This window comes from Macaca fascicularis, chromosome 13 (genome assembly GCF_037993035.2).
Source record: "Macaca fascicularis isolate 582-1 chromosome 13, T2T-MFA8v1.1".
In the NCBI taxonomy this organism is placed as follows: Eukaryota; Metazoa; Chordata; class Mammalia; order Primates; family Cercopithecidae; genus Macaca; species Macaca fascicularis.
Genome location: NC_088387.1, coordinates 19,242,754 through 19,256,392, shown reverse-complemented (window position 1 = coordinate 19,256,392; position 13,639 = coordinate 19,242,754). Strand labels below are relative to the sequence as shown.

The following is a 13,639-nucleotide window of genomic DNA, read 5'->3' as shown; positions in this document are numbered from 1 at the left end:
ACAGTTCTCAAAAGAAGACATTCATACAGCCATGAAAAAATGCTCATCATCACTGGCCATCAGAGAAATGCAAATCAAAACCACAATGAGATACCATCTCACACCAGTTAGAATGGCAATCATTAAAAAGTCAGGAAACAGGTGCTGGAGAGGATGTGGAGAAATAGGAACACTTTTACACTGTTAGTGGGACTGTAAACTAGTTCAACCGTTGTGGAAAACAGTGTGGCGATTCCTCAAGGATCTAGAACTAGAAATACCATTTGACCCAGCCATCCCATTACTGGGTATATACCCAAAGGATTATAAATCATGCTGCTATACAGACACATGCACATGTATGTTTATTGCAGCACTATTCACTATAGCAAAGACTTGGAATCAACCCAAATGTCCATCAGTGACAGACTGGATTAAGAAAATGTGGCACATATATACCGTGGAATACTATGCAGCCATAAAAAAGGATGAGTTCGTGTCCTTTGTAGGGACATGGATGCAGCTGGAAACCATCATTCTCAGCAAACTATCGCAAGAACAGAAAAGCAAACACCGCATGTTCTCACTCATAGGTGGGAACTGAACAATGAGATCACTTGGACACAGGAAGGGGAACATCACACACTGGGGCCTATAGTGGGGAGGGGGAAGGGGGAGAGATAGCATTAGGAGATATACCTAATGTAAATGATGAGTTAACGGGTGCAGCACACCAACATGGCACATGTATACATATGTAACAAACCTGCATGTTGTGCACATGTACCCTAGAACTTAAAGTATAATAAAAAAAAATTCTTTTTGACTTTCAACAGTTTGATCATGATGGGTCTAAGTGTGGATCTTTTTGTGTTTATCCTGCTTGGAATTCTTTTAGCTTCTTGGATGTGCATATTAGTGTTTTTCATCAGATTTGGGGAGTTTCCTGCCTTATTTATTCAAATACCCTTTCTGTCTTTTCTTACTCTCTTCTCCTTCTGAGATGATCATTATACATATATTGATATGCTTGATGGTGACCTCACAAATATCTATGGCTTAGATAATTTTTCTTTATTTTTTTCTTTTTTGTTCCTCAAGCTGGACAATATCAATGACCTATGTTTAAATCCACTGATTCTTTCTTCTGCCTGCTCAAATTATCTCTTGAGCCTTCTTGTGAATTTGTTATTCCAGTTATACTTTTCAACTTAATATTTCTATTTGGTTCTTTTAAAATAGTTTCTATCTCTTTATCAATATTCTCTATTTGATGAGACAACCTCAACTTTCCTTTAGACATGGTTTTTCTTTAGTTTTTTGAAAATATTTATAATAGCAATTTAAAGTCTTTCTCTAGTAAGCTGATATGGTTTGGCTGTATCCTCACCCAAATCTCATCTTAAATTGTACTCCTATAATTCCCACTTGTGTTGTGGGAGGGACCTGGTGGGAGATAATTTGAATCATGGGGGCAGTTTCCCCCATACTGTTCTCGTGGTAGTGAATAAGTCTCAGGAGATCTGATGGTTTTATCAGGGGTTTTCGTTTTTGCATCATCCTCATTTTCTCTTACCACTGCCAAGTAAGAAGTGCATTTTGCCTCCTGCCATGATTCTGAGGCCTCCCCAGCCATGTGGAACTGTAAGTCCAATTAAACATCTTGTTCTTCCCAGTCTCAGGTATGTCTTTATCAGCAGCATGAAAACAGACTAATACATAAGCTCTGAGCTTCCTTAGAACAGTATTGTTCCTTAAACAGTATTGACTGTTTATGCGTGGGAGCATACTTCTTTGGGCCCCCTTTGTTTGGTAAGTTCATAACATTTTATTGAAAATTAGACATTTTAAACAATATAATTTGTCAACTTTGTAAATCATACTACTCCATCCAGGGTTTACTTTTTTCTGCTTATTGTTATTGCTGTTTGTTTATTGTTTTTCCTGAACTAATTGTGTAAAGTTGGTATTTTTTTATTGTGTATAACTATTAAAGTCAGCACTCAGCTTAATAGACAGCCCATGATTGGGCAGAGATTTTCTCAAATACCTGGAACATATGAGTCTTCCAGTCTTCATAGAGGAACTCTGTGTGTGAGTTGGAACATACCTTCAATATTTTGGCTGAGAATTTACAACTCTGCCTTAGGCTTTACTTCCTGCATGAGGAGTACCTCAGGCTGGCCTGGGATGAGAACTTAGGACCCTTTCAGGTCTTTCTTGGGCATGTTCTCATCCCTGCACACGCATGGTCTTCTAGATTCCCAGGGAAGTGTCAGAACTTTTCAAAGCCCCCTATAGATATTTCGTTTCCCAGTGTTTTGTTTGTTTGTTTTTTGTTTTTGCTTTGTTTTGATCAGCCTCTTGTTGGCTCTGGAGGTAACAACACCTCCAGCTGCAATATTAAACAATTGCTACTGATTGTTTTTGACAAATGTTAAGGTTGTTCACACAGAGTGAGCTCTTGAGTCTAAGCCCGGAGAAGGTAGCTTTTCAGTAAGCTGTGAGATCAAATAGTGAGTTTGGGCGGTGGGGGGAGGGGTGGAGTTTTTTGAGGAGCTCCAAACTTGTTCTACTCACTCCAGTGACTAGTAGGTACTAGTTTTCATAGCTGTTAAGGTCGCAGGGCTTTTAGGCTTCAAGGCTTGTTCTGTGGAGCTGGGGAGAGGAGAATGACATTAGAGAAGTTAAAATGCCACAGGCATTTCACCAAGATTCAGCTGTTTTACTTGAATAAATTATCTTCAAATTGTTGCTAGCCTTGAGTTAATTTCCAAATTCTGAAAAAGTTGATTTTTGACTGTTTTCACAGTGTTTTTATGTCTTTCATAGAGGAGTGGATTTTTGAAGATTCTTACTCTGCTATTCCAGAGGTAGAAACCTTAACTCACTTTTAAGTATGGTTTGAAATCACAATATCTTTAAAATAAAAAAAAAACCCTGCACTTTAAAATATATATATTTCTAAATATATTTCATATCTATGTATGTATATATAAGTAGAAGTATATATAAATAAACTATATATGTATTTATGACTGGTATGAAAATTGAACATGTCATCTTCTAGTACTTTTATTTCAAAATCCCCTTTCCCTGCCTGGCATGTCCAGGGACTCATCTTCCTGCGGAATGCAATTGCACTCAGAGAAACGAGACGGTAAACAATTGACAGATAAAGTGCACATGGCTGTTGGCAGGAAGCTCCTAGTTCATAAGAATTTGGGACCTTTACTCCCTGCTCCAAATTTTAAGCTACCTTTTTAAGAGATTCCACAGAAGTGGTCTTATTTACCATTCCCATAAGTCTTAAATAAATACAAGCTTTGTATCCCAGCTGTATCCTACATAAAAATACTTCAAATGTATTTGCCTGGATGTGTTGCTTGGCAGGTATATTTGTTACATAATAATATAAACTAGACTTTAATCTTGGACTTCCTGAATGAATTTGTGATTCGGCCCCATATCTGCTGACACACCAGCTCTTTTCAGCCTCCCATATGCCCACAGACTGTAAGCCAATTTAAACTTCCTCATGTAGCTGAACTCAGTTAGGTAAACCCGGAACCAACAGAAATGCTCCTTATTTCAGCCAAATACACATAAAACAGTCATTCCAGTCCATGAAGGAGGAAAGCCTGGTTGCTGTGAATTCCTTATTATCTCAGAGACTGAATGCCCGTCCTTGTGTAGCTGTGAAGGATTCTATGTTCTCCCTAAGTTGGGGAGATGATGTGAGTGGCCCCTCAGGAAACACAAACCTGCCCAACCTCCCCTGGCTCCTGCCACTCTGGATTGCTTGGAGTTCTGGAGGGCTATGTTCTTTGGGATGTGTCCTACACCTAATTCTGAACCGGGGGGAATAAAAAGAAGAGAAAAAACACCCTTGACTTTTAAAATAGGATATGCAGGCCTTCTGCCAAGGAGCTGGAACAGCAAGGCAGGGAACAGGGTACCCTGGAACAAATGGGAGACTTGGGAGATCTTCACCTGGGAAGACACTGCTGGGGTCTATGGCCTTTGTTCTGTTTCTGTTAAATCTTGGCAAGGACCTGTGACAAGGCTGTGGTGTGGGAGCTGCGTGATGGTCCATGAAACAGTCTTCTGAGCCCACCCATGAATGGGCAAGGGTCTGTTGTTCAGAACTCTCCAGGTCAAATCACAGGATTTGTAAAGAGATTCAGGACAGCAATAACTGGGCCCTGCCTCCTGCCTCAGAGGCCTCACTCAGATTTCCTCTGTTTTCAGAGGCAACCTTAGTGCACCAGGCAAGAGTCCATCTCGCCTTCCACCCTCCTTTGATCTCAGCAACCCGCACACTCCTTGTCTCAAATTGTCCTCCCTGACATTCTGGAAGCCGTGGAAGGGCATTTAGTGTACCTGACCCTTCCAAAGCTGTATTCTCTGCAAGGATCAAGCACATAAAAGGCACTTGCTCAATATTCATTAAATCATTAAAATTTAAAACATTTAAATGGGTGCTGCTTTTTTTCTATCCAACGATATGAAAAATGGTGACCTTTAAGTGAAAGAGAATAAATAGGATTTTAAAAAACATTTAAGGCTGGGTGTGGTGGCTCACACCTATAACGCCTGTAATCGCAGTACTTTGGGAGGCCAAAGTGGGTGGATCACCTGAGCTCAGGAGTTCAAGACCAGCCTGGCTAATTTGGTGAAACCCCGTCTCTACTAAAAATACAAAAATTATGTGGGTGTGGTGGTGGGCACCTGTAATCCCAGCCACTTGTGAGGATGAGGCAGGAGAATAGCTTGAAACTGGGAGGCAGAGGTTGCAGTGAGCCGAGATCGCACCAGTGCACTCCAGACTGGGGGACAAAGTGAGACTCTGTCTAAAAACAAAACAAAACAAAAACAAACAAACAAAAATTTACGCCTTATCCATGAAACAACATAGATGGAGATTATGTGTCCTTCTGCTCAGGTAATTCAAGAATTCCCCAAAGGCAGAAATGAAGGAGAATGGCCAAGTATGCAGCTAGTGGTTCCTTATGCATAAGCCAGCTGCATACATGCCATCCCTTATGTGACATTCCCATGAACATCTGAGGTGTCCTCCATGGCTCTGCACAGTTCCTTCTGAGCAAGCCATACTCCTTTGTTATTTCCAAACTTGGGAATCTTAATTAGTACTAGCCACCAACTACCTAATAAACACTTCAAAACTGATCACCACACTCCAGTGGATCAGGGATTGCAGTTGAGGGCACTGGTTGCTTGAGTTGGGAGTTGATGTCTCTTAGTCAAAGACCACCAGAAACCCACATATAGTCAACAAAGTCAGGTTTACTATCTGCTGCAGCAAAAGAGATTGCATATGGCCGGAGGGCAGGTGTCTTTGTCTGTTTTCTGTTGCTGTAACAGAATACCACAGACTGGGTAATTTATAAAGAAAATGTTTAGCTCATGGTTCTGGAGGCTGGGAAGTTCAAGAGCATGGCACTGGCATCTCGTGAGGCCCTCTTGCTGCATCATACTACGGTGAAGGGCATCACATGGTAAGAGGGCAACAGCAGGAGAGCCAGAGAGAGCTCACTTCTATAATAAAGCCCTTCCCTCAATAATGAACCCACTTCTGTGATAGTGACATTAATCCATTTATGACTGCAGAGGCCTCATTAACCCATTAATCCATTCATGAAGACAGAGCTAACATTAATTCATTCATGAGGGCAGAGGGATTAATTTTCCAACACATGAACATTTGGGGGCACATTCAAACAGCAGCAGAGAGGAACTGGGGAACATCTTAACAGGAGGGAGTTAGAGACAGGGCATTTGAGACCAGAGAAAGTCATAGGATGATCCTGGGAGGCATGGGTTAGATTTTGTAAACTAGAGAGTTGCTGGAAGAGTCAGTCACCCTTGTCTGGCTGTGTGAGTGGGTGGATGTTAGGAGAGTTTATGCTTAGATGATTTGTGACATTCATGTTCTGAATGGGTGTCATTTATGGGTTAGTTCTAGAGCAGCCATGTTGAAAAGTTGTGGCTTCTGTTTCAATTCTTAGTTCTCCCTGACAGCCTTGCTGCCAACAGAGCAATTTTTCACTCCATTGCTGGAAAAGTGTAGCAAATGAGAGAAATGGACACCAGGAAATGACTCTGCCCACCTTACAACTGTCTCTCACCATGCAGAGAGGGAGAGTTGCATGCAGGGATGCTAAAAGAGAAAAGACACCCTGGGCAATTTCTCAGATAGGGGGACTGCCTTGTCCTGGGAGCATTTCTGTGGAATTCCTGTCCATTTGTCTTTTGACTCACTTTTGATCTGGATTATAAATTTTTTCCCTTCTGTTTGTCTAAGAGGAAAAGGAAATGTAGGTCATGCATCCTGGTTCTTAGGGCAGAGCCTGACTTTAATCAGCATGCAGATGGAACCCACAGAGTCCTTCACTTGCTCTGTAATGTCACCTGAAGTTAATAAAATCAGAGCTTCCAGTTAGTTAGCCTGACTTACTGGTAGACTATAGAGGAGGGAGGCTTCCCTGACTTTACTGAGGGTGTATCTTAGTGCATTCAGGTTGCTATAATAAACTACCTTAGGCTGGGTGACTAATAAACAACAAAAATTTATTTCTCACAGTTCTGGAGGTTGGAAAGTCCAAGATCAAGGTTCCAGCAGGTTTGGTGCCTGGTGAGGACCTGTTTCATGACCAATAAATGGTGCCTTTTTGCTGTGTCCTCACATGATGAAAGGTAGCAGACACACTCTCTGGGTTTCTTTCTTTTCTTTCTTTCTTTTCTTTTCTTTTCTTTTCTTTTCTTTCTTTCTTTCTTTCTTTCTTTCTCTCTTTCTCTCTCTCTCTCTCTCTCTCTCTCTCTCTCTCTCTCTCTCTTTCTTTCTTTTTTTGAGATAGTCTCACTCTGTCACCCAGGCAGGAGTTCAGTGGTGCAATCTCAGCTCACTGTAACCTCCGCCTCCCGGGTTCAAGGGATTCTCCTGCCTCAGCCTCCCGAATAGCTGGGATTACAGGTGTCTACCACCACACCTGGCTGATTTTTGTATTTTTAGTAGAGACGGGGGTTTCACCATGTTGGCCAGGCTGGTCTTGAACTCCTGACCTCAAGTAATCTGCCCACCTTGGTCTCCCAAAATGCTGGGATTATAGCATGAGCCACCACACTACGCCTCTGGGTTTCTTTTACAAGGGCACTAATCCCATTTATGAGAGCTCCACCTTTATAAACTAATCACCTCCCAAAAGCCCTAACCCTTAACACCTTCACCGTAGAGATGAGGTTTCAACATATGAATTTGGGTGGTTGGGGGAGACATAAACATCCAGACCACAAAAAGGGGTAAGAGCTGAATCAGCTGCTGCAGGAATATTGTTAGGGAGGAGGGAGACAGCAGGCCTGGAAGAGGAGGTTTGCGAGAGGGAGTGTTTTGGATCCTGCAGATTCTGAGGAGAGAATGACTTTGATTTTGTTTGCAGTTCTCCAGGCAAATCCAGGGTTGGGATTAAGATTCTACAGTCCTTCCTATCCCTGGAGTCAATGAATCTCTTTATGAAATATGCTGATTGAGCCCCTTGTTTCGTCTTTTACTGCTGAAGTGAGTAGAATCATGTCATTACTAGTTATAAAATTAGTCAATGTCTTTTTCAGAAATAGAAAAAGATTACAATGTTTGAAAATCAACTCCCTGAATGTCCCAGTATGACTCTGCCCTCATTGCAAAATGGCTTTCCTCTCTGGCTCTAAATTTAGCTGTAATTACACTAATAAAGTCATCATCTTGCTCCAAGATTATTGGAAAAGGATTATAAGAAAAGGATGGCTGAGCCGGGATGTGGACTGGGAGTGAAGTGACTGGTTGGCAGTTGGTGGCTGTCTGTGTTCCCTAGGATGGGGATGACCCCTTTCAGCAGTGTCAGGGGACTGACCCTCAGCTGGGGAGGTTGGGATACTAGGTGTGTTCATTTCCTAGGGCTGCCAGAACAAAATACCACAAAGCAGGTGGCATTCTCTCACAGTTCCGGAGGCTACAAGTCTGAACTAAAGGTATATACAGGGCCACACTTCCTTCGAAGGCTGCAATGATCCTTCCTTACCTTTTCCTAACTTTTGGTGATTGCCACCAATCTCAGCATCCCTTTGCTGTGAAAGCATGACACCAAACTCTGCTTCTGTCTTTTCTCTGTCTCTGCATGTCTCTGTGTGTGTGTGTGTGTGTGTGTGTGTGTGTTTTCACTTATGGACGCCAGTCATTGCACGATGACCCCATCTTAAGTAATTACATCTGCAAAGACATTATTTCTAAATAACGTCATATTCATAAGTACTATGTTAGGTGTTAGGACATTGACTTGGTTTGGCTGTATCCCCACCCAAATCTTATCTTGAATTGTAGCTCTCACAATTCCCACATGCCATGGGATGGACCTGGTGGGAGGTAATTGAATCATGGGGGCAGGTCTTCCCCGTGCTGTTCTCATGATAGTAAATAAGTCTTATGATACCTGATGGTATTATAAAAAGGAGTTCCCCTGCACAAGTTTCCTCTTGTCTGCTGCCATGTAAGACATGCCTTTGCTTCACCTTTGCCTTCCACTATGATTGTGAGGCCTCCCCAGCCATGCAGAAATGTGAGTCCATTGGACCTCTTTTTCTTTATAATTACCCAGTTTTGGGTATGTCTTTATCAGCAGCATGAAAATGTACTAATACAGACATAAACATATCTTTTTGAGAGACACAGTTCAGCCTACAACACAAAGCCTATTAGGTTCCTCAGGCAAGAGGCTGGGACAGAGCTGAGGTTGGCCCTGCTGACTCTTCCATGATGCTGGAAAGGATATTCTAACCTCTGATACAGGCCATTCTAGCCTGAGTTTTGCAATTTAAGAAATCAGGCTGGGCGCTGTGGCTCACACCTGTAATCCCAGCACTTTGGGAGGCTGAGGTGGGAGGATCGCACAAGCCTGAGAGGTGGAAACTGAAGTGGCATGAGAATATGCCACTGCACTCCAGCTTGGGTGACAGAGCGAAACCCTGTCCCCCCCTCCAAAAAAAAAGGAAGAAGAAATTAATTTGGGGGGAGGGGTAAGGCAGGTGCAAGGAGTCAAATGTGACTATTCCTCAGTCCACTTCATAATCTTGCCATCCATGAGTGAGTGATCTTGTCATTTTATTTTCTCCCTTTCAGCCACGAGTCAGTCAGGATAGTTATGCTGGAGCAAAGGATAACCTTAAAATCGCTGTGACTTAAAACAACAAAGGACCATTTTTTGCTCATGCTTTTGAGTCTCATAGGTCAGCAATTCACTGTAATCACTCAGGCACCTGAACTGACAGGGCCACCTCTACATTGAGTGGAGGCATTGGCCATATGAGAGGAGAGAGAACTCTGAGGGTCCCAGCATCTGTGAGTTCCTTGGCCTGGAAGAGACTGGCACCATTTCTGAGCCAGCACTGGTCCCAGTGCCATGCGCTCCCATGAGGGCACAGAGTGCCAGCCTATCATGGGCCCAGAGGTGGGAGAGGAGGAAATATTAGGCCAAATTTGCTAATGTCTACCACAAATGCCAACTGTTTTGTGCCTTGTCCATCACCTTGCCCACAGGACAGGCTGGCACTGGAGCTGCCTCAGGGAGCATGCAGACAAGATGCCTGCTTTTGCGGAGCTGGGATCCCAGCAGGTCAGGTCTGTAGGGATGCTTCTGGCTACAAACAAGAACTCCATCTGAAACCTACTTAAATCATAACCACGTTATCTCACATAACAGGAAGTCCAGCACTGGTATGAGAAAGACTCCCCAGAGGGCACTGTTCTTATCTCCCACAGCTTTCAAGCCCAGGTCTGGCACTCCCTGGGAGCTGAAGACAGGAATGAAGGAATGGGAGCAGTAAACTACCTTGCCACTCAGGGCCCCAGCAAGGCACAAGGAGTGAACTCTTCCTATGATGGAGGTTGGCCTGGGTCAGGTGGGCAAATGAGTCTAAGAGGCAGAGATCTTTATCTGCAGAAACATGTCCGGCCACTCAGCCAACCATAAGAAAGGAAGGCAAGCTATTGTGTAAGTGCCACCCTGTGGCTGAGGTGAATCCTGGCATAAGTTAGCAAGGTATATGACAGAGCACACTTTCCCCCTAAAGAATGCATCTAAAGAGCTCCCCGAGCTAAGAAACTAGATTGCTAAGATCTAATTTTTCATTAAATGTGGTCAGATTCAGAAAGTCCCATCAGCCCAAATCTAATTTTCATCATCCTAGTCTCTTGTTTGCAAGTCAGCTAATATTTCTGTGGTCAGGCCAATGCTGTGTTTTGTTGGCAATGCTCTTTGTGACAAAGGGTGGCCTTAGTTTACCATTAGACTTCCTCTAATAAGAACCAACTTCTCCGTGAATCAAGTGCCAACTTCTCCATGAATTGGTCTTGACTCTTCCGGTGACCCCTTCCCCCCAGCCTCTGAGCTTGGTGAGCCTGCAGCACCACACGCATTGGATTTTTCACTCTGTTTCTACCACTGTTCAAAGTACCCCCTTGTGACAGATGTGGAGATCTTCTCAACCAGAGGGTAAGTTTTATTTTAGGTAGAAATCATTGGTTTGAAAAGAACACCCAAAAGAATGCATGCAAAGGAAGACTGAAAGGACACAGGGCTATCTGATGAAACCCACAGACTGGAAGCCAGGTTGCATGAGGCACTGGAAACCCAAACAGGAAACCAGGAGTGGCATGTTGAAAATATGGCCCTAAAATCCTTTGAAACCTCTCAGCTCAATTCAATTCAGGAAGTACTCATTGGCCTATGTCCACCTCCCAGGACTCAGTGGCTTCTTGTAACTGCTTTGACCAACAGAGTCTGGTGGAGGTAACAATACGTGATTGGGTCCCAAAAGGCCATGCAGCTTCCACTTTGTTCCCCGGAACACTCATGCTAGGAACACGAGCCACTGTGTTAGAAGTCCAACTACTCTGAGGCCACCTGGCTCAGAGGTGGGTTTATTGGGAGTCTAAACATGTGCCCAAGGAGAGACATGAGGAAGTCAGACTCAAATGGATCACTTTCCACCAACCACTGCCTCAGCTTTACCAGGCTCTCCCTGCAGGGAGGGAAAGATGAACTTTTGTGACTCTTAACTTGTACCTATGAAATTCTGTATGTGTTTATGAGCTGCGTAAATATTCCTGAATGTCTGCTGTGTTCTACACACTGTTTTAGGTGCTAAGCCACATGGAGAGCCCAAGGGTAGATGTTCCAGTTATCAGTCCTAGTCTTTAGGTCACCCCAGCCCAGGCAGACATGTAAGTGACCCTCAGGTAACCCCAGCCCCCAGGCATGGAGTCTTCCCAGCTGAGGGAAGCAAAGACATTGTGGAGCAAATAGAAACGATTCCCCTGTGCTCTCTCTGAACTCCTGGCCCACCGAATCTATGATAATTCATAATAAAATAATAGCTTTAAGCCACTAAGTGTTGGGATATTTTATGCAGCAATAATAAGCAGAACACAAAATTAAGTCCTATCCTTCCAAGCCCCATGGTCTATCGTTTTCTTCCTTCCCACATCAACGTCATTGTTCTGTTAGTAGACAAGTTGTCTTTCCTTTGTGCCCATGAGCCCAATATGGCCATCTAAGGCTTTACATCACTACTTCATTCAAACACTCAGAAGTGATTCTGAGTCCTAAGGCCAAACTCCTACATGGGATCCAACTGTCACTGCACATGATTCCAGTGTTCGCAACACCCAACTGACGTGGATGATATACATTCGCCCCTCCACACCTGCAGGTTCTGCACAATCAACCAACTGCATATCAAAAATATTCAGAGGCTGGGCGCGGTGGCTCAAGCCTGTAATCCCAGCACTTTGGGAGGCCGAGATGGGCGGATCACAAGGTCAGGAGATCGAGACCATCCTGGCTAACACGGTGAAACCCCGTCTCTACTAAAAAATACAAAAAACTAGCCGGGCGAGGTGGCGGGCACCTGTAGTCCCAGCTACTCGGGAGGCTGAGGCAGGAGAATGGCGTAAACCCGGGAGGCGGAGCTTGCAGTGAGCTGAGATCCGGCCACAGCACTCCAGCCTGGGCGACAGAACGAGACTCCGTCTCAAAAAAAAAAAAAAAGAAAAAAATTCAGAAAAAAGGAATACAAATAATATACATTTTAAAACATATAGCAACTGTTTACGCAGCATTTACATTGTATCAGATATTATAAGTAATCTATAGATTACTTAAATTATGCAAGAGAATGTGCATAGGCTCTCTTCAAATACTATGCCATTTCTGTTTTTTTTCTTTTTTTTTTGAATACAGAGTCTCGCTGTGTCACCTAGGCTGGAGTGCAGCAGCGCTATCTCGGCTCACTGGAACCTCCACCTCCTGGGTTCAAGTGATTCTCCTGCCTCAGCCTCCCAAGTAGCTGGGATTACAGGTGTGTGCCACCACACCCAGCTAATTTTTGTATTTTTAGTAGAGATGGAGTTTCACCATGTTGGCCAGGTTGGTCTCAAACTCCTGACCTCAGGTGATCCACCTGCCTTGGCCTCCCAAAGAGCTGGGATTACAGGTGTGACCCACTGCACCCAGCCCTATGCCATCTTTCTATCAGGGACTTGAGCATCCATGGATTTTGGTATCCATGGGGGGTCCTGGAACCCATCCTCTGCAGATACCAAGGGATGACTCTAATTACATATATTACATATACATTTACTATATATACTGACAAACCCCTTTCACTGCTTTTGTTTTGGTAGCTCTCATCCCTCTTTGACATTACATTACATTTTTTCATTTACACATGTATTATCTATCTCCTTGCTAAAATGTAGGCTCCATGAAGTCAGTGTCTTTGGCAACCTTATCCATTGTAACTTCAGCAAGTAGAACAGTGCCTGGAACACCGCAGAAATTCAGGAATATTCATGCAGCTCATAAACACGCAGAGATTTTCACATGTATAAGCTAAGAGTCATAAAAGTTTATCCTTTCATCCCTGCAGTAAGAGCTTGGTAAAGCTGAGGCAGTGGTTGGTGGAAAGTGAACGACTCATTTGAGTCTGACTTCCTCATGTCTCTCCTTGGGCACATGCTCAGACTCCCAATAAACACATCAAGTTTACTGTGACTCTGCAGTGGTATTTGGTTGTTGGCTTATTTTCCTTTTGGTTTGGTAGTGTTGTAGGAATAATAATTTTTTAAAAGTGATTTTTAAAACCCATCCAGAATCCTAGCTAACTTTCTACTGCTCAAGTGCCCGTGATCTATTCAGCTTTCCTCTTGTCTCTTCCTGGTGGCAGCCGACTGATACCCAGACACCCAAGTCAGGCAGGTGGGCTAACTGTAGAACACCCCTCCACTCAGGCCTCTCTGTCCTTCCAAAGGAGGGTTTGGTGGGTGGGGCAGATGGGAGAACTGGAGGTGTCACTGGGGCCTTCTTTGATTCAGGAACAAGAATGCTCATACACTGCTGTTGGGGGCAGAAAGTAACGTAATTCTTACAGAGGAAAAATTGGCCCTAAAGATACAAAGGCAAAAATACCAAAAGACATATGCATATTGCTGCAATATTTTTAATAGCAAAGGGCGAGAAACAACCCAATGTCAATCGAGAGTGACTGGTTGAATAAACAATGGTATGCTGTCATAATGGAGCATTTTATGATGGAAAACATACTATATGGT

General features: G+C 43.5%; 1 protein-coding gene across 1 annotated transcript in view; it reads right to left on the bottom strand.

The window, feature by feature from the left end:
• Window positions 1-1,202: 1,202 nt before the first annotated feature.
• The window catches only part of FBLN7 (fibulin 7), a 64,954-nt gene continuing 52,517 nt past the window's right edge, over window positions 1,203-13,639 (bottom strand). Inside the window, exon 8 of the mRNA XM_074011262.1 lies at window positions 1,203-2,637. Coding sequence (XP_073867363.1) covers window positions 2,568-2,637 — 70 coding nt within the window. The 3' untranslated portion in view covers window positions 1,203-2,567. The remainder of the gene's footprint in view (window positions 2,638-13,639) is intronic.